This window comes from Polyodon spathula, chromosome 2 (assembly GCF_017654505.1).
Source record: "Polyodon spathula isolate WHYD16114869_AA chromosome 2, ASM1765450v1, whole genome shotgun sequence".
NCBI classification, from domain to species: Eukaryota; Metazoa; Chordata; class Actinopteri; order Acipenseriformes; family Polyodontidae; genus Polyodon; species Polyodon spathula.
Window position 1 is genome coordinate 78,449,890 of NC_054535.1, and position 21,349 is coordinate 78,471,238.

The 21,349-nt window shown below is 41.4% G+C and overlaps 1 protein-coding gene across 5 annotated transcripts in view; it reads right to left on the reverse strand.

Annotated features, from left to right (window-relative positions):
• Positions 1 to 3,391: 3,391 nt before the first annotated feature.
• The window catches only part of LOC121301384 (protein Shroom3-like), a 121,787-nt gene continuing 103,829 nt past the window's right edge, over positions 3,392 to 21,349 (reverse strand). For all 5 annotated transcript variants that reach the window (XM_041230735.1, XM_041230744.1, XM_041230772.1 and 2 more), the window contains 7 exons: positions 17,290 to 20,530; positions 13,875 to 13,951; positions 9,638 to 10,501; positions 8,632 to 9,129; positions 7,449 to 7,599; positions 6,446 to 6,718; positions 3,392 to 5,724 (listed from right to left, as the gene is read on the reverse strand). In XM_041230735.1, coding sequence (XP_041086669.1) covers positions 5,371 to 5,724; positions 6,446 to 6,718; positions 7,449 to 7,599; positions 8,632 to 9,129; positions 9,638 to 10,501; positions 13,875 to 13,951; positions 17,290 to 20,530 — 5,458 coding nt within the window. In that variant the 3' untranslated portion in view covers positions 3,392 to 5,370. The remainder of the gene's footprint in view (positions 5,725 to 6,445; positions 6,719 to 7,448; positions 7,600 to 8,631; positions 9,130 to 9,637; positions 10,502 to 13,874; positions 13,952 to 17,289; positions 20,531 to 21,349) is intronic.

Genomic DNA, 21,349 nt, shown 5'->3' on the forward strand with positions numbered 1-21,349 from the left:
TAGTTTTCAGATCTTCAAATTGCAATACATTTGTAATTTTAATGAAATGTCTTCAACAGGATCCTCGTTCTTAAGGCTTTGCATCGCTCTGAACACCATGCAATACTGTACACACACATACTGTACCACTGCTCTGAACACCACACAATACTGTACACACACATACAGTACCACTGCTCTGAACACCACGCAATACTGTACACACACATACTGTACCACTGCTCTGAACACCATGCAATACTGTACACACACATACAGTACCACTGCTCTGAACACCACGCAATACTGTACACACACATACTATACCACTGCTCTGAACACCACGCAATACTGTACACACACATACAGTACCACTGCTCTGAACACCACACAATACTGTACACACACATACTGTACCACTGCTCTGAACACCATGCAATACTGTACACACACATACAGTACCACTGCTCTGAACACCACGCAATACTGTACACACACATACTATATCACTGCTCTGAACACCACGCAATACTGTACACACACATACAGTACCACTGCTCTGAACACCACGCAATACTGTACACACACATACTGTACCACTGCTCTGAACACCACGCAATACTGTACACACACATACTGTATCACTGCTCTGAACACCACGCAATACTGTACACACACATACTGATCACTGCTCTGAACACCACGCAATACTGTACACGCACATACTGTATCACTGCTCTGAACACCACGCAATACTGTACACACACATACTGTATCACTGCTCTGAACACCACGCAATACTGTACACACACATACTGTATCACTGCTCTGAACACCACGCAATGCTGTACACATGCTCTGAGCTCAGCTCCATAATGAGTCCATTATAAAGGTTTACCACAGCAGTTTTGCATGGTATTTTTGCAGTTGTAGCATGCTTTTCTCATGGTTATACTATGCATTTACCCTGGTTTGACACTTTACCATACCTTGCTTTCTTTACAATGCTTTTACTATGGTAAACTTTTACAAGGATTACTGTCAACCACAGGTCGATTGGGCTTACTGCATGCCAAAAGCTAGGAATTCAGTGCTTGTTGGTATCAGTATGTTTTTAGAAACAAGATTGATAAATGTAACTTGATGTGAAGGGTGGTATTGGCTGTAAATGTCCCAGTGTAAATCTGTACACCAAATGGTATTGAAAAAATACGTTGCTTAAAGTTAACGTTGGTTTCTGATGCAAACTAAGCTTCGAGTTGGGAGTGTTGTAGTTGAGAATGTTCTCCACAAGGTGGCACTGTCATCCTGTTTTACAGATATTATCAAGGCGTTTTAACCATGTGGATAGTATATGCATGTTGAAAAAGTAGGATCTCACTGCTAATTATAACCTAATTACTGTTACGTTGGTTGTTGGTGCATTGAAAAGTTTTGCAGAGTGTAATCCCTTTTTCTACTAGTTCAAGTTAAATAAAAAATATATTTTAAGATAAAAAGTGGGCTTTGGATTGAACATCAATGCAGTTTATCATGAGAATCAAAAAGTGAAATTTGTTTGGCATCATCCAAGACGTTTTGAAACACAGCTAACCATGTTGGGCAGACTGGAAGACAGGCAGCTGTTTGTGGCATTTTTATCTCCTGCTGGGGATGGCGAGCATATAGTGGAGTTGGTTCTTATATAGCTCAGTTTTGCATATACCTAGAGAAGCGCTTGTCCTATTGTAATCAAACATGCTAATAAGGACCTTCTTTAGCAAAGAGTATCATAATGTAGCTGTGTCCCTTTTTACACATATGTAGAGAAATGCTTATTCAATTGGGATTGCACTTGGTTAGGACATTCTGAAGCACAGGTTACTGAGAGTATGAGAATCTGGGGGTTTATCAAGTAAGTCTGTCTGCTTATATTCCAAACTTACAATGTGTAAAAACAGTATATATGGTCTATATATGAGCCTTACATTGTTCTCAAATAACAACTAGCAAAATAATGCCAGTAAATCAGACTTAATATACACTACCATCACTTTGTAGGTCTCACATTTTCCTACATTACCAGTTTACAGGTAATTAGGAAAAGAGCCATTGAAGTTTAGACACATTCTGCCTAAAATGCTTATATTTGACTGCAGTTGATTCAAGCTGCTGTCAAGAATTACGTCCTTGGGGTAACGATATAGTTCTTTATTTAAATCTCCATGGCGACCGTGGAAGTGGCCTAAGACACGGGCACAGGGATGGGAATAACTCCATCAGAATAACTACAAGGCATGCAGGGCTTCTTCCCGGAACACTTGTTTGTTACATCGTGTTTACTTAGAAGCTGATGTTTCTCATTTCAAACTTTCAGCCAGGCTGGCACTGCAGAATTGTTTTTATCCTCAGACAGATCTGGAATGAAGATCACAGTAAAGGTGTGCACGTCGTAGTCTTCAACAGACCAGGTTTGTACAGCATGCTGCACAGCTCTACTGCCTGCACCCATATGCAGCTTCTGTATGGCTGAGGAGGACATTCTGCTGCACAACGTTTGTGAAATTTGGTAAAAGCATGGTCATTTTGCAGCTTCCCTGTATGTGCGTTCCCATGGGTCATTTTGCACCTTCCCTGTATATGCGTTCCCATGGGTCATTTTGAACCTTCCCTGTATATGCGTTCCCATGGGTTATCATGTGTTTGTAGTTACAATACCTATCCATACATGTCTGTGCTTTACCATGACTTCACTGTTCTTTTTCTCTGCTCTACTACACATTGCTTCTTTGGCTTTTGCACAAGAGCTCTGCTCCTCTCATTGAAAAACATCCATGGCATTTAATACATTTCATAGCCTTACATTGTTCTCAAATAACAACTAGCAAAATAATGCCAGTAAATCAGACTTAATATACACTACCATCACTTTGTAGGTCTCACATTTTCCTACATGAAAAACGGAAACATTAATTAATTTTGCTAACGGTATTTTTGTAACAGGAATTAGTGAAAAACAATTGACCGAAGTCACAAAAAGGACTGCATAGTCTGTGAGTCACAGAAGAACAGGGATCTAAAAGGAAATCCTAGATTTTTTTTTTAGATTGCAACCCATCGAGGCAAAAATAAAGAAATTATATATAGAAATTATACCCTAGCAAGAAGAATGACATCTTCTGAATGTCTGCCATTTTTAATTTCTTTAGAAATGCATGTGTACTGAAAAGTCTAAACATTGCACACAATAGTGTCACATCACATTAGAGACAACTGACTTGCAGCAACTACTGAGCATTCATTGTCACGCAGCGATAGTCTGTTTAATGCAAGTATGAACGTTCTGAGGGACAGTTAAAAAGACCAGCTGTACAGAGGTACTATCGGTCCATAGGCCTACTATACAATTACACAAGACACAACACAGAAAGAATGTTGATAACCACACATTTTTTTAATGCCTGTATATGCAAAGTAGTTTACATGATGCAAAAACAGGGAATTTGTGTGCATGAATGTGTTCCCCGGCATTGAAATCTAGAATTGGATGGTAATTTGAATCCAGAGTGAAAACAAATGAAACAGTGAAGTGCGGTTTTCTGAGCCCACATCGAGAAGTAAAGCAAATTTGCGCAGTACTGCAGAATGGCTGACTCACATGCAGTCAGAAGCTGTAGGTGAAACGTCAATGTAAAGCCAATGTAAAAGAAATATATTATGAAAAAGAGTCTAAACATACCTGTGTGCACGGGGGTATAACGTGCACTGATTCAAAATAGCTTTATGAATGCGCAAACCGTGTCCAGAACTAAACGAACAGAAACAACGGCACAGTGTAAATGAGGAATTTGCTTCAAGCTTCATTGTCTTTTTTTACCCCCATTTACAATGGTATATTTGCACAGTAGTTGACATTTTTTACATGTGTTTTTTTTTTTTTTTGTACCCTAATTTGACCACACTTCCCTGTGTTTTGCCACATTTTCACTGTGCTTGAGTGTTTTGCTTTTGTCACGGTGAACTTGGAGAAGGGTTTAAAGCTCTGAAGAACTTTTCTGGATGGAGTGTATTAGGTTTCTTGTAAGACTACCTGAAATATATATATATATTACTTACGCATTTAAAAAAGGTGCAATGCCAAAGATGTGCAAGTAAATATTACTGTTATCATTATAACAATACAGTCCAGTCTGTTCATCAAACACATTATTAACTATTCTGTACCTTAACACAAAATGATTGATGATGAACCACAAAAAAAAAAAATGTTTTGCTCATTCTGTATACATGAAATGAAACATAGCGCCAGTGCAGCTGACATGTGTTGGGAGAATGAATTGTTCCCATCAATTGGTCTAATTCTGGATATTTAACTCTTGTAACATTCTTTTACTGTCTGCATTCTATTTCTGCTGACATTATAAAGAGGATATCAGGATCAATGTGCATATTCACAATGTTACAGCTGTTGAAAAAGTCCTACAATATTATACTGGTGCATTTTGAAAGCTTTCTCTGAACATCTTTAAAGGGTTATAAGGAGGTTTCATTTTAAATGCTGCTCTTGGCTCTCTTTTCCAGATCTGCCGATTCTTCCTTTTACAGCTGAAACAAACTGGACTGTATTTCAGTTAGTACAGAATGAAAATGTTGCCAAGCACACACACAGCTCCTTCATAAGGAATGTATCCTTTAATATTGACTGTACACAGCACCATGCAGCCCGGAGTGTTTCATCCTTTCAGAGTACTAAGAAGGAAACAGAAAGCAGACTGCCCTTGTATTAGAAAACTTCATTAGATCCGATAGTATGACTATCTTTAGATTTCTCATAGTCTTTTTTCTTTTACAAAGTACAAAATTACATTTTTTTTTCCTACAAAGTAGACTTGAGAAAGGTTAGCATATATACAGTAACTTAGATTTAAAAAATGTTTTATAAATAGTTATCGCAATGGTCTTCTGCTATGGGTTTTAAAAAGTCCAGAATTACGGAACACAAAAGTGTCTTCTTCATAGTAACTGGTAGAACAAAATACATTTACATTGCTTCAGAGGATACCTATATTTTCTTCAAGTTTTCAAGCGGCAAACATTAAGGAAGGTTCAAGAAACATGAATGTAATTTTTCTTCACAATTTAAAAAGTTATATATCTATATAATTTCACATACAATAAAAACAAACATTAACAATTTCCCTCCCCTCGTTTCTATTAGGGTTTTAAGCTGGGTCTGGCACGACTCATTCCTGCCTTGCAGTTTTCAGTTTGAAAGCAACTGAGCAGATTGGAGAACTAATGTGTATTCATTTACACCTCTGTATCTTCTCTGCTTTTAAAAGAGGGGAGGGGGACCTTGATGATGTATTGGCAAATTAACAGAATTCAACCGCATTGACTTGGCTGGGGTCTTTAAAGCGAGGTGATGAGTGGAGGGAGTAGACTGGTGGACGAGGTTCTCCTGCTGCAGGCCGGGGATGAGGCGGTGGGCGTCCCCACCTTGGGCACCAAGCCTGGCGGCAGGCTGGCCATCAGACATTCGAGCTGCTCCTCCCCCAGCCTGACCTTGTCATCAAGCTTGCGCTGCTCAATGATGAGGGCAGACTTCATCTTGACAAAGTGCTGGTAGTCCTGCAGCTGCTCGCCGCTCAGGTAGTGCCCCAGGATTTCCAGCACCGTCCGCTCCCGCCGGTCAAGGTTCTCCTTCAGCTCCCGCGCGTCCTCGTGCTGGCCCCGCAGCAGCTTCTGCTTCTCCTTCAGTGAGGTCTGAAAAGCACAGGCAGGACAGTGAGCATGCGAATGCACCCATCATTCCAGAAAGGGAACGAAGCTAAGGAGACAAATGTTTCGGCCTTCTTCAGATACATGTGATTAGTCAACATCCAGGTTAAGAAATTCATTGAGCCATTGTTTCAGTACACTATCAATCCTACCTGTGAGGGTTTTGGTAGACAGAGTAGATGTGTTTGGTTTGAAAGTGGATACTTTACAGGACCTGTAAGAAGATCTAGCAATTTGATGCTGGTTTTTATGTCCGGCTTTTGATTTACTGAGAAAAACTCAATAAGAAAGTCAAGTAGACAAACATTTAATCTATTGCCTGCATCAGTGTACTTAAGAAAAAAAGGAACAAAGGTTCACACTATATTTTTAGGGGCCCATTTTTGTTTATACACTTTTAACTAACAAGCTAACATATGTGGTGTGTGTGTGTGTGTGTGTGTGTGTGTGTGTGTGTGTGTGTGTGTGTGTGTGTGTGTGTAGTACTGTTTTTTGTTTAGTTTTTTCACTTTAAATACTTTTCATGCTCAAATTAGGTGTTGGGGGGATTAGCATAGTATAAAATTTAAGAATTAATAAGAGGAGTTAATTTTGATAAAACCTGTTCACTTTGCCCCCCCCCCCATTTAAAATGAGGTGGTGCACTGTCTACTCTTGACAAGCAGTCAGTATAGACTGGGCCAGAGAGAATGCAGGGGCTGCGTACCCGCTCCTCAGGGCTGGCCTCCTCGTCCAGATTGCTCAGGGCGTTTTCCACTCGCGCCAGGCGCCCCGACAGGGACAGCAGCAGGTTGACGATCTTGTCCAGGTCACCGATGAACATCTTGTACTTGTCAAACTCGTTGGGTTTGCACAGCCCCTTGATGAGGGCCTCCACCTCCTCTCCCAGGGAGTTGTTCTGCTTCACGTCAGCCAGCAGGCTCTCCTTCGCATTGTGCAGCGCCTCCAGCTTGTGGGTGATGCTGTTCACCAGCTCCAACTATCAAAGAGGGAAACAAAACCATCACTTCACCAAAACATACAGCGATGTGAGTGAATAACACATCCAATAAGATTGTTCCTTAGCATGCACTGCAACAAGGGATCTTTAGGGGAAAGTTCAATTAACTGCACACTCTGCAATCACCATGGCAAGGATACTCCACTTTTCCTTGTTAAGTTGTGTTGATAATGATTCTTCAATTAAGTGACATTAAATAAGCCTGCCTTACTATTGCAGCACAGCTGAAAATACCTGGAGAAACTATTACTACGGTCATTGTATAATCAATTGTTGCTGATGGAACTAAGTTGTGTTGTTCTTCTAAATTTGGTAAATATATTTACTGATAATGTTTTACAATGATTGTTTGTGCAAACATGGATTTGATGGAATCAATATCTGGCTTCAAAATCTCTCTGACAAGACTGCTAAGCACACAAGGATTCACAGTTATCGGAACCGATAGAAAATTGATGAATTTATTGTGGCTGTTAATTATGTATTAATTGTGCTGTTGTTCTTGCATACAGAACTGTAACTTACTAAAAACCAAGAGTCTGACCAGCAATGCAATAAAATTCCACAAGGAGGCACAATAATCATTCCAAAAGCTTTCATTGGAAAATACAGTAGTTCATGAGCTTGTTAATTTACTTCTGGAGATGTAAAGGATGATTGCAAAACGCAGACAAGGGGAGAGGAGTGACACCATTTCATCATACAGTACCTTCTTCTCATTAACATCACTCTGTGCCTCCTCCTCGTCCAGGTCTGTCTCCAGGGTCTTCATTTTATTCAGTAGCTCTGCTTTGGGACTGGATGTGCTGTAGTTTGTTGAGCAGGTCAGTAAGGGTGCAGCTCCTTCCCTGTCTTCTCTCCTGAACATAATAAAAACACAAGGTAAACAACGTCATTTGCTTTTTGCTTCAGAAACGTATTTTTGAAACTCCAGATTTGACTTTGTTATTCACGCGTCAGTTATTTAAAGAATATCACTCCACTTCATATTGATTGTTCAAATGAATCATTGCTGTTAAAACACTCAAATTATTTTATTTAATGAATACAATAAAACTAAAATACAAATTATTCAAAACACCACTATCTTCAAAAATATGAACCGCCTGCTATTACTCTTAAGGGTGTTTTGTACACAGTTTACCAGTTCACACACACACAGTAAAACATGGTTTTAAACCCAGGATTGTTATGGGCTGCTGTACATTTTTGGAAACACAACAATGCTCCAAAACCAATAAAAACATTTAATAGACCTCCCATGTACCTGCACGAACCTCTCAGAACTACATTTTCCATCATCCTCCTGCTCACTGGTAAATCCATCTCAGTTACATATGTGAGCAGGAGGATGATGGGAACTGTAGTTCTGAGAGGTCCAGGCAGGTACATGGGGAGCTATATTGAGACAGAGAATGCAATCTAAAAGTTTAAAATGTGGTCAAAATATAAAAAAAAAAAAAAAAAAAAAATTAAAACAATAGACACTTTATGTAAACAGTTTAATTACAGACACCTGAGCTTTTTATGTGTAAAATATGGCTAATTAAGCTCATAGTAAAAACTCAAATGAATCAGACTGCTTTGTCTTATGACCGTTTCACATATGGTTCATTTTCACATTTGGTGCACTCAACTTTGAGGTATATTGTGAAATATCCACAACAAACAGGGTTCTCATCAGGATGTGTAACAAATCCACCCAACACAATTAAGTTAATTGTTTTTCATTCATGTATAAAGTACATTTTCATTATGTTTTGATTAGAAACAGACTATATGTGCAATGTCTTCCTGCACTGCAGCTAACGGTGAGTTCAAAACCATCTGTGTATCCTAAACACTCTACTTTAATGTACGTACTGTAGCAGTAAAAAGGCTTGTTGACTTACTTGTCCTCCTGTGAAGAGGCTCTGCTGGCCAGTCTCTTCTTGTTCCTCTGCAGTTGGTTCTGCTTCAGCACGATGTTGGCTTTGGGGAAGATCCCCTCCATCAGGTCCATAGTGGTCTTCAGTTTGGAGCTGGGATCCAGGATGCAAGCTAGAGAAGTGTCCTTGGTGATGATCTCTTTGGCCAGTTCCTCAGACTTAATGTCCTCTGCAGACTTGTCTTGCTCCTTCAGGCAGGGGTGGTCTGCCTCCAGAGCCTTGAGGTGGCCTTCAGAACAGCCCAGAGCCTCCTCCCTTTCCCAGGGCTCGTCCACACTCAGACTTCCATCGTTCTCCAGCGCTACGGGCGATCCTTTGTGTGTTGATGAGGCAAGGTCCTGGTTTGGTGTACTGGACAAAGGTGAGCTTTCAGATAAGATGTGTGTCGAGAACAATCTTCTCTCTTCCCCCGCAGAGGACAATCTGGCCTGGCTTGCCACGTTTTTAGAAAAGCTCTTCTTGCTGAACAGAGAAAGAAAAAACATAATAAATGCAAACAGGAAAAAAAGTTTTAAATTTGCATTTTCACCGCTTAGCTAAGATTAGGATTGCCAACTACTTTTCAACAAGCTTTTCTGGTTTTTCAATCCTGTCTCTTATGTTTTACTTTTTGTTTAAAGTGGCACTAGATTTTCAACTTGGGAACTGTATAATAACATATTGTAACAATATAATGTAACATATAATGTAGCAAGCAAGACCGAATATTACAACTCAGCAAGATTACTCAACAGAACGACAACAGAAATCCAAAGCCAGTCTACTATTCCTGTGGACCAACAGAACCCCCCCCCCCCCCCCCCCCCCCACAAAGACATCTTGCCCTATAATTCAGAACCTATAATTCCATTTGGCCTTGTTAACCACATACAGTACTTGTATGTACTGTATGTGGTCGTAACTGCTTACAAGCAATACAAGAAACTGTCTTATAATGATATTGAATGCTAGGTCATAATATAACCATTACCTTTTTGTAGGCTGTGGTTCAGGAACAGTGTGGAAAACATCACATGCTTGATCATGGGTGAATGCTAGCAGCGCAGGTGGGGGAGGGAAGTCCTCTGCACCGTCCAGCACTGCATGGAGCTCCAGTGGAGGTGGTGGAGGTGGTGCGGGGTCTGAAATGAACACCTCATCATCGTCCTGAAGGGAGTAGGGGGAGGATGGGGACTGGAGCCGGGACTCAGAGATCCGCAGGGAGCAGAGAGTGTCGCGCCGCTGGGAGGAGGGACTGGGGCTCGCAGTCAGGGTCTCCGTCTCAGAGGAAGAGCTGTACTGGTCTATGGCGTGCGCGGGTCTTTGGAGCTTGTCTCTGAGGAAGGATGGACTGTCTTCTTCGCTGAATGAGTTCACCCACTTTATCTTGGGAGGTGGAGGTCTCTGAGGGCGCCTGGCTTTCCTCTGCTGGTCTTGCAGGATTTCTTCTGAAGCATTGTTCTCAGGGGAGCTCTGTTCCCTCAAGCTGGCCTGGACGGTGTTTGTTGTGCTGTCATTGCTGCTGATGACTAGCCCAGTACCTGGGTTTGGTGCGGTGCCCTGCATTTTAGTTAGAGTTTGGCTGTGGATGCTTTGACCCAGGGGGATTGGTGGCTTTGTGGGTTCTATTGATTCTGACCTTGAACTGTGGTGAGGAGTCTGCACAGTGACAGGGGCTGGTGATGCCAGGCTTGAAGTGCTACTGGGTCTCTGGGAGTCTGTTTGCCTGTGTCTCTCCTTCCACACAGGCGTGCTGCTCTGAAGCTGGGGGTTGTGCTCAACCCCATAACTGGTGGCAGGGTGAGATGATGAAAGTATCCTTTGGATAATGTCTTTGTCTTCATTCTCTGGTCGTCTGGAGAAAAGAAAAAAATCAGGAAATGTTCATTCTAGAATGGCATTTATAAAGTACAGTACTTTGTAAGGATCAGGATTCTTTATTAACTTTTGAATCAATATAAAGACTTGAACTAATGAAGAAATGTACACAGAATAAATCACCATTGGGCAATTTTCTGCCAAAACACTAGATGGCTGTTAATACCAGGTGAAGTCTTATTAGGAATAGAGGCAAACAGCCTAGTAAATGTGATATGAACTCGTTGGAAATGCAGTGATATCACAATAGAGAAATGCAGGTATAGTGGTGCTAGGTGACTGAGAAACTGTCTACAGATGAAGGGGTCTGTATACATGCAATGACATAGATGCACAACATTGAACCTGTGCAAGATAGACAAAGAAACATATTGTCTTACCATGAGCACAACCTTTGTACTCTGATTTGAATCCGCTAATCCCTCACAAGGAAGTGAAGTACTAATATCATTGCACAAAATGCAAATTCTGAAAATGTAAAGTTAATCAATCCAAGAACACAGCAGGCTATGGATTGTTCTAATTGTTTGAAATCTAACCAGTGCACCCAGCTGTGATCACAACACACGAATCCCCTGATCATGGTGTCAGGCTGCCTCAAGGACAAAACTAGGGTCAGGATTGAAAGATTAAGGAGGAAGCCTTTTAACTACAAAGGAATGTCCCCTATTGGTATTGTTTATATTCAGCGTAGTGAATAATTTCTAGAAATATGTAATGAGTCAGCAATCTTTAGAAAAAAAAAAAATCACAAAAAAAACTAACTTGTTTCTCAAGTCTGAGAGTCTTCAGATGATTGCTTGAGGCAAGTTTCTTTTTATCAGAGATCTTAACTTCAACTATAACCACTTTAATTATGCTGAATAATACTGTGTTATAAATTACCCTCACCGATATCATTAATTGCAAGTCTCTGGTTAGGATAATGCAATGCAATTCAATTTCACCCTTCAGGAATGAAAACTATTTAAGACAAACAAGCAAAATGATTGAGAACAAAGATGGGCTAAGGGACTTCACAGACTTCATCTTTCACTTTAAAAAACAAATGAGCCAAAAATGAACCACAAAAACTCTCAAAATATCAAGGAATAGATAGGCTGTAAATGTATATGACTATACAAAGTACAGTAACCTCTGCATATAGGAACACCTCCTAAGAGAACACCCTTGTGGTGAAACAGATTTTTCCCCATTGTAAATAATCCGCCTAAAGAAACAGGAGCCTCACTTAAAAGAACCTCTTTTTGGCACCGTTAGTGATTCGTTCACAACTGATACAGTTTTGTAACCTGATAACTCATGATCATCAAACTAAAAATTCAAATGGTTTATTCAAAAATATTTTCAAATGTGACTTGTCATCGCGACAGTGTCTTGAGGCACACTGATTGCTTTATTCAATCTTTCCAGAAACAGCGTCATATCCTTGCCTCGTTTTGTATTCTGATTTCCACGAGTGCACCTCATTGCTACCAAATGACATGTAAACAAATGGTGAAAGCGCCGCTGTTTCTCTTGCTACAAAAAGCTGGAAATTGTTCAAGCGCCTGAAAAAAACCTGAATCAGACAATCACAGAGCAATTTGGTGTTTTGCGTTCTGGTGAGTTGCTTCACCATTCTGTTAAATAATTTTGTGCATGTCTTGACTATTTTTCATGTACAGGTATTCATAATTAAGATGCTTTTTAATGTGTGTAGGGGTGCTGTGTTAATTTAGTTTATTAACGCTAGTTTGTCTGTACACTTTATTATTATAGTTTATTAACATACACTTGCCTCTTGCTTTTCTCTTAGCTATTCCGTTAATTTCACATGTTGATGCATGTGAGTCATGACAAGTAATAAATATTTATATATTTATTGATTTATATTGTGTCTGGTGGTCAGTCATGTCTTAGAGAACAATTCGCTTGCTTCCTGAGGGGCGTTCTCTTAGACTATTATAAGGTTCTCCATCGCTGAGAGAAAGACTCCTGTTCTATCCCTTTAACTTCCTTCAAGTATCATAGTGCTCTCCGAGCTGTCATGAAGCACTACACTTACCACTCACCATCACCCTGTGAATTAATAATAAAACTGAAAACAGGACATGAATAAGGCCCATAATGTATCTATATTGTCTTGACTATATAGATACATAGATAGTTTTGACTGCCTCTTGCCTTCTTTATTTCCTTCTCTTCCTATGTGAATGAGTGTGAAAGATACATAAGCATGATGTTTTTTTGTTTTTTTTTAACAGCTGAATCCAGTCAGGCAAGACTTCAATGAAGACTAAGGAAGAATTTCAAGTATGCAGGGAAAGTCCAGATTCTCTAGCTGGTACACATAGCCTTGGGGTATTGAGATAAAAGTTTAACATTACAGCAGCAATCATTAAACACCTGACAAGACAATCGGGTAACAAACTGTACCGTCTACACCTCTGTTGATGAACACTAAAGAAATTTTGTTTTTCATTTGCTTGGTTTTTTTTTTTTTTTTTTTTTTTACCCAAATTACAACTTTGGTTCTTAAAAGAAAAGTTGTATTCTTATGTACAGCCCTTGTTTATGAAACACTATTGTAGAAAGTGGCACAGGAGGACTGAATAAATCTGAATACACTGGATGCTGATTTAACTACATCCCTAACTTATTTTGACACATTTCTTGACAGTGCAAGGCTTCACAGGACACCTGCCAATTCCCCTTCTCCCATTCTCAGGGGAAAGAGAACAGCAGCCTACATCTTCCATGGCATTTCCAGGATAAGTATCATTTTCTCCTGTTTCCCACAGTAGAAATCTAGAGGGAAGTCAGCTGTAATTGGGAGTTAAGAGTTTTGCAGGTGGTTTTCAGGGAAGCATGAGACAATCAGATTATCTAAAGTGAATCTGAAGCATTTTGTCTTTTTTTGTTTTAAAATTACTGTGCATCCTGATTATTTCTTACACTTAAAAAACCCCATAAGATAAAAAAGAAGCAATGTTTTAGGTAATAAACATGAAATTGATAAAATGTGTGACTGTAGAATGAATGAATGTTGAAAAATAAACCTGTGTGAGTTCCTCACTGCCAAGTAGCCCAGTATTTTCTTAAAAAACAAAACAAAAACAAAACAAATGTTTATTGTGATATTAGTTTCTTGCCTATCGTACCTGAAAATGGAGTCTACAGTTTTTTAAAATTTAATTACACAAATAAAACCCAATTCCCCTCCACACCAGCACACAGAGGTGAATACTAGCCAGAACAGAATGAGAGGTCACAGTGTATTGTACAATTAAACACAGTGAGCCCTTGTTTTATTGGTAGGGATTTAGGAATGTTTGTTCCAGCTTCAAAGTTCAAGCATGCTTGCATACCTGTTTCCACTGCCAGCTGAAGAAAGAGGATCCTTCACTGAGCCACCAAACAGCTTGTTTACTCCCATGGCAAAGTCCTAGAAAAAAGGAGGGCAAGTTTCAGTGGCGGTAGAAATAACAAATGAAGTGAAATGTATAAAAAAGCAGCCAGATGCCAATCAGGCAATAATGACTAAAGGCTGAAAGGCGTCACACCATTTTTGATAGTGTCACAGTTCTTTTATGGTCTTACACTGCTACACTATTTTATTTATTTTTATTTTATTTTTTTTTTGCTGTAAATGAATCTCTAGAACAGTAAAATATTTTTTAGTACCTTGTTGTTATTTGTGGTATTTTACTGTAAACAAGTACCTATAGCCATCTGTAGTGTGTACTGCACTACAGTTTTTATTTCTAATAACATAGTACCATGTTATAGGAAGAAACTCATTTGACATAACACGAGATCTGAAGAAAATATTTGTATTTTTATTCTATTTATGAATTTAAACAGAAAAATGGAACAGCAGCCTCCAGCATGGTCTCTTTCCATATAGTACCACTTCAGTGAAACAATGTATATTACAATGTACGTTTCAGGTTCTGTGAATCAGATTCTTACATTTGCACTGTAGAGAGCTTACAACCAATCATTAGCAGAGGTGAGAATTAATTGATGATTCAAATGTTCAATTCCCTTTTCCTACTCTATAAGCCCAGGGTTTTGAAGACCAAAAACCTAACTGTTAGCCTGCTCACTGAGATAAATCACAGGCGGCTATCACAATAATTTCCTCTATATCTGCCATCAGCTTCTAAAGACAACAATCACGTCTCTGCTCCTTCTTTCTCACTCCCCCTCAGAGATCAGCAAGACCTTTATCAATCTGCTATCTTTGATCGAGACATTTTGGAAAAAACCCAATGCTTCTTAATGGCCACCACACAGGAAAAGCAATTCTTCCTCCACTGCTGTATGTGTGACTTTAGTTCACTCAGCCCAGCGGCAGCCTCTCGTAAATGGAGCATACTTCCCCCCTCATTTCAGAAATTGGACAGCAGAAGGGAGTTTTTGACCAAAATAGGATAAAAGAACAGTGGCTCTTCATTTGAAAAATATGAGAAGACCCAGTAAAGGACCAGGGGTTTTTGCATTTTATAATGCCACTGACATGTTTAATATGTTTGCACACTGATAACATTTATTTCTTGATTAGTATTGATTGTACGTCACATGTTCAAGTTTTTAACATTCACCTGGCCATATCCTACAGGCTACTAATAATACAGTGCCTATAGAAAGTCTACACCCCCTTTCAAAATTATCACCTTTGTTGCCTTATAGCCTGGAATTAAAATGCATTCCAATTTTTTTAAATTTATCTACACATCCTACCCCACAACTTCCAAGTGAAAAGAATATTTTAGAAATTTGTAGAAAATTAATTAAAAATAAAAAAACTGAAATAGCTTGGTTGGATAAGTGACCACCCCCCTGGTAATAGCAATCCTAAATTAGCTCAGGTGTAACCAATCGCCTTCAAAATCACACACCAAGTTAAGTGGCCTCCACCTCTGCAGTTCCTGTAGGTTCCCTCTGCTGGGTACTGCATTTCAAAGCAAAGACTCAATCATGAGCACCAAGGCGTTTTCAAAAGAACTCCAGGACAAAGTTGTTGAAAATGGTCAAATATTGCCAAATCTAGACATGCAAAGTTGGTAGAGACCTATCCCAACAGACTCACAGCTGTATTTGCTGCCAAAGGTGCTTCCACCAAGTATTAACTCAGGGGGTGGAGACTTATCCAATTATGATCTTTCAGTTTTGTATTTTTAATATATATTTTTTTTCTCAATAAAACCCTTTTTCCCCTTAACAGTGTGTAGTATGGTGTGTAGATAAGTGGAAAAAAATCCTCATTTAAATGCATGAAACTCTGAGGCACTGACAAAATGTGAAAAAAGTTCAAGGGGATGTAGACTTTCCATAGGCACTGTATATAGTGATTGTCAAAAAGAATATAGCAATGCTGACAGTTTACTCTTGGTGAGGAGCAGGCACATAACATGAGCCCAGTAACAGCAACAATGGTAATTTAAACACACACATCTATAAACTCAGGCTCTGCGCTATGATAATATCAACTTTCAACCTCCTCAGCTTTTAACAGAATACAAGCCGCTTCTGGCTCGTGAAAGCTGACCTCCTGACAGCTTTTTGCCTCTGCAGCTGTTGAACGCTATTGTTTCTAAAAGGGACTTGTATAACAACAACAGCAGCTTCGATTTCTATAGAGCGCCTTATCATGTGCAGACCTGCACACTACCACCTGCAGTACTGCCTTGTTCCAAGGCACTATTCAGAGAGACTTCTAGAACTTTCACCATCCTAGTGTAACTATCAGTGTTGTGTGTTGCACTGCCGTTGCGGATTCTGACCCCTTTCGGTGATATGAATTTAAAAAAGCCTTCTGCATTGTGGTTAAGACTGCTGGTAAGACTGACTTAAAACTGATTGAAGCTTTGATACCGGCGCAGTTATGAATTCATTTTATGACCGGCGCAGTTATGAATTCATTTTATGACAACCGCAAGTGGTTGTTTAAACAGTTCCCATGACCCTAAACGAGGGCCCTCATTTGTTTTCCTTTATTCTTGTGGCAGGCCTTTTAAAATACCAGCCAGAGGCTACACCCAAATGTTCTGTTTGATTACTGTATATCTGGCTGGCTACACCAGCCAGTGTTTACTTTGTCAGTTAATCCATTCTCACTTATTAAACTAATTAGGCCGCAGTATAAGGTTTTATTTCTTTCTTTTATTTTTGTAATCCTTCAGTGGAGCCTATGGACTTTACTGTATTTCTTAACTGAAAAAAGTCTGGTATGGAAAACATTTGCACAGCTGGCCTCAATGTTCCCATCACATTTTGTAGAAGCATTTTTCTTTGTGAAGTTCAAACTTTCATTCGAATAAATAACTGCTGTATAAAGTGTCTTATATGGTAACAGGCAGACAGGGCTGGGTTATCAATTATAATTAGGGCTTCTATTTTTGTTATTTTTATTAATTTTATTTTTCGGTACATATTTTTTAGCTCCTTTCAAGACACCCGAAACTTTTTTTTCTGGGGGGGTCTTTTGCTTTTTATATACTGTATGAAATTATTGTTTTCGGTTACTTTCCAAAATGCTATATATATATATATATATATATATATATATATATATATATATATATATATATATATATATATATATATATATCATACGGTGAAGATATATATATTTTTCCGTCACAATATATATATATAGTTAATGCACACCTTCTTTCCTTTGCTGTCTTCCTCAATTAAATCATTAGGGTCACGGGCACATTTCAGACAAAGAAATTATCAGTGATGTATACATTAGCTCCATACTGCAGGACATACCTGACTTAGCTTCTCAGCTGAAGATGACGATCTGCAACGTACGTGGATGGCAACAGTCTGGTTCTCTGAGCGTTCCAGCAGGTCTTCGGCAGAGGCACACTTCCCTGAATTGCTAGCCGGGGACCCCCTCTCGAAAGGCTGCTTCTGTGTCTGGTGTGTGTAGTGGGACAGTCTACGTTGCCTGCTGGGGTCCTGCGATGCGGAGACTGCTGTGCTCAGCTCCATTTCTGAGCTGTAGTATCCCATCTGCCTCTTGCCATTGTGGCGGCTGGACATGGAGCTGTTGCAAGAAGAGTGTCTCGACTGGTTCCCAACCAAGTCAAAATAGCTCAGGAGGCCAGAGGGCAGGGTGGAAGAGATTCTACCTGTTTCTGGTTGCTTGTTGGTGGGCTGCCGTCTGTAGTAGCTCTGGTCGTGCAGAGAGCTCAAGCTGGAGGCTGATGACAGGCTCTGGGAGGAGTCGGAGTTGACCGATTGAAAGTAGGAGCTCTGGGGCCGCTCCCTGCCAGAGGGTCGTCGTCCCATCTTGCGCTCGATGTAGTCGGCCAACGCGCTCTGCTGCAGCTGCTTTAGCTCAGGCCGGGACAGGCTGGCTGCGGTAGAGGCGGAGTGTGTTCTGCTTTCTCTCTCGAAGATTCTCCTGCGGTCTGCCACGCTCGCCTCTGGGAAAAGCAAGTGGTGGATGCTCTTCCTTTGTGTGGGGAAAGACGAGGAGTCACTGTCCGACACCCCTACCTCGTTCATCTTCTCAGGCTCTGAATAAGATCTTTTTTTCTGCTCTGCTGTGAGTCGTTTGCGTCCCCCGATGCGAGGAATCTGGTGCACTACTGGGGGGACGCTGGGGAGTTCTGGTGCTAGACTGCTACTGTCCTCATCAGGAGTGACAACGTGCCTTTCCTTGGGGGCATGAGGTGACACCATGCTAGTCCTGGGAGTGCTGCTCACAATCTGATCGGAGGTAGTTCTGTCCACAGACCTGTGCTTGTTTAGCTGGGATGGGCTGATTTCCAAGTCTTTGCGTCTGAAGGAGGTTGCTCTGAGAACCTTGGACTGGGCGTCTTTGATGCTGTTCCTGTAGGACCTGTTGAATGTCTTGTCACGATGTGGGGCTGAAAAGTCATCCTTCCACTGGTTCTCCTTGCACTCCTCCTCACTGCTCAGCTGCAAAGTGCTCTTGCTCCTGTGTAGCTGGGCCATCATACTCTGTGGCTCATTCTGAATATGCAGGGAATAGTACTCGCTCTTCCTTCGCTGATGGGCTGATACTGTCTGTTGCTGCTGCTGCCTCAGCTCTTCTGATCCACTTGTGCTCTTCACTTCCCTAACGCAATTCTGTGAGGAAGCCTGCTGCCTAATTGCGCTTGGACCCTCTGGGAAGTTCAACCTGCTGCGAATGTCATCAATGCTGGTGTATGAGCTTCTCCCACTTGAAGACTGGCTTAGCCGTCCGTAGACGAAGCCGGGGTTGTAGCCGCTGCTGCCCATGCTCTGTATTCGCTGATTCTCCAGCGCGAGCTGTTCTATCTTGCTGACCTTCTCTAGCACTGAGCAGCGCTGTTTGGCTGCTTCGTTCTTCCCATTCTGAGAGCTTTTGGTGCAATTGGTGCTGTACTGGCTCCTGGTGCAGTCTGGGCTCAAGGGACGCTGTTTTTGATGGGAAGAATCCTCATACTTGTGTTGTGGCTGTGCCTGCTGCCACACAGACGACATGCTGTGGTGTCCTTTGAGGTCGCTCCAATGCTCAGAGGCAGTCTCTTTAAACTCTCTGTATGGCTCCTGGAGTTGGATTTCGCTGTAGGTTTCCCTGGGTTGTTGCGGTTCCTCAAAGCCTGCTTGAGATAAAGCCACATTGTCCTGGTTATTTTTCCATATTTGATTACTACCTTCAGTCCACTGTATACCTATGCTTTCCTCTTCTTCCTTTTTCCATTGATGCTTGTCTTCATTTGTCTGATCTTCTGTGCACTGTGGATATGCCTGTCTTTCCCCGCTGTGTTGAACTTGGGGTTGCTGAGTAGTGCTGTACAAGTCACTAGTGCCCTCTCTGGCGTTTGGGGTTGTGCTGTAACTGTAGCTCCTGTCCTCTTGGTTTTGTGCTTGGGAGCCTGTGTACAAGTCTTCAGCAGCTGTAAAGTGAGACTTGTAAAGTCCACATTTGGCCTGTGAAACGTCATACTTGCTTTCTGCCTGCTGCACGGGCTTTGTCTGATAAAAAGCAGATGGCATTGTGGTGTTGCTTTGGTATCCATTCTCTGCTATTACCTCTCCCCCTGTCACAATGGTGTTGTGGCCTGTCTGGCTGCCGTAAGCACTCTCCTTCGCCAGTGCTGGGTAAAGCATGGTGTTAGCACTGGGACAGCTGGATGGGACCTGTGCATAGTGGGGCTCTGGCTGAGGCACTAGGTAGACCCCTGTGGGGAGCATTGGTTTCCCTGGCTGAGGAGCCTGAGTGAAGCTTTGTTTGGGTTTGATGGTGGGGCTGCTTTCAGGGCTCTTCTCCACCACAGTGTGCAAATGGCCTTCTGCGGAAAATGAGGACTTCCCTGAAGAGATGGAGCTGCCACAGTGGGGCCACCCTCCCTTCTGTGAGGCCCGGGCAGACCTGGACTGCTCCAGACTGGACCAGGAGTTTGGTCTCTCGTGGTTCCTGATGGCAACGTAGCTGTCTCTGCGCATGGGCGGTGCTGGGGGCCCCTTTGTGCTGTCACCTTCGTTCATGTTGTTGGGGTGCCCCCAAACGGGACCGATGCTGTGCCTGTTGACTGCACGGTTACTGCTGCTGTTGCTATTGGCATATGCACGGCCTCCCCTTGGGTCGGACTGGATTTTACCCTCGCTGTTGCGCACCAGCAAAGAAGAGCTGACCTCGCTTTCCTCAGAGATGCCCCGCTGGGGGTCATAGACCGTTCTGACGTACCTGATGTCAGCCTGCTTCATGCCTTCAGGTCCCCTCTGGGAGTGCATGTTCTCCATGGAGCAGGAGCGCTCTTTGGAGAAGGACGGGGCTGGGTACTCTGGGATGCTGGAGCTGGTCGAGAAGGAGCTGTAGGCAGAGTCTCTCTTGCTGTGCAGGTGGGAGAGCTGGTCAATGCTGTTGGTGGACTTCGCTGGGGAGAGCTGGTGGCAGCTGTAAACGGGGTTACCATGGTCAAGGCTCTCCATGCTCCCCCGAGAGCTGTACTGGTCCGGACTCTTCCTTAAGTACCCATGGTCATATCCAGAGAGGTCGCTGGTGGAGGAGCTGGAGGGAGAAGGAAGATAAACAGGGTTAGTTCATTAGTAACAGAACAAAAACACATTCCCTTTTAATTAATGCATTTCCAACAGAACATATTACATTTTGTCTATCTCACTGCTAAGATTTTTTATTTATTTATTTTCTTCATCTAATAATACATAATTATAGAAAAGCAATAAATTCTGCTCACAACTTTAAATTATTTTGCCATATTAGCATGCTAACACCCTTATAAATATATCTTCAGCATTGCCACCCTAAAAATGTAACCATATCCTGAAACTGCCAGCTTGATTTAGCAAAAGTAAAGGAAAACATGTGACATCATCACCCCAGCAACATGATTGGACGTTCGACTCCCAATGGCTGGGGTGTATGCGTGCATGCATGTTAGTGTGTCATGGCATCAATGCCATTTACTATGGCGCAAAGCAAAGAGCTCCTACAGTATGCATTAAAGTACTGTGTATTAATTATATACAAACAACTCCTTTGTTTAAATGAAAAGAGCTACTGGAGAACAGCAGGATTCTTTACCTTTTGATTTGCAAAGATTGGTTACACAGCTCAATTACACTTGCGTCAGCTGACATTAAAGAAATGAACACTGAAAGGAATTACAAATGCAGGAATGTAGCACTGGGAACTTGAACATGTTTAAAAACATAAGTGCCTCCAAACAGCTAAACATTCCCCCCTACATGAGTGACTAGCACCGGTCCTAGACCATGTAACATCTCAGGCGTTTATTTGCAGTGTGAAAACTAAACAGAAGAGGTACAAAGGGCAGCTGACATTTAAATTGCATTGTTTAGCATGATG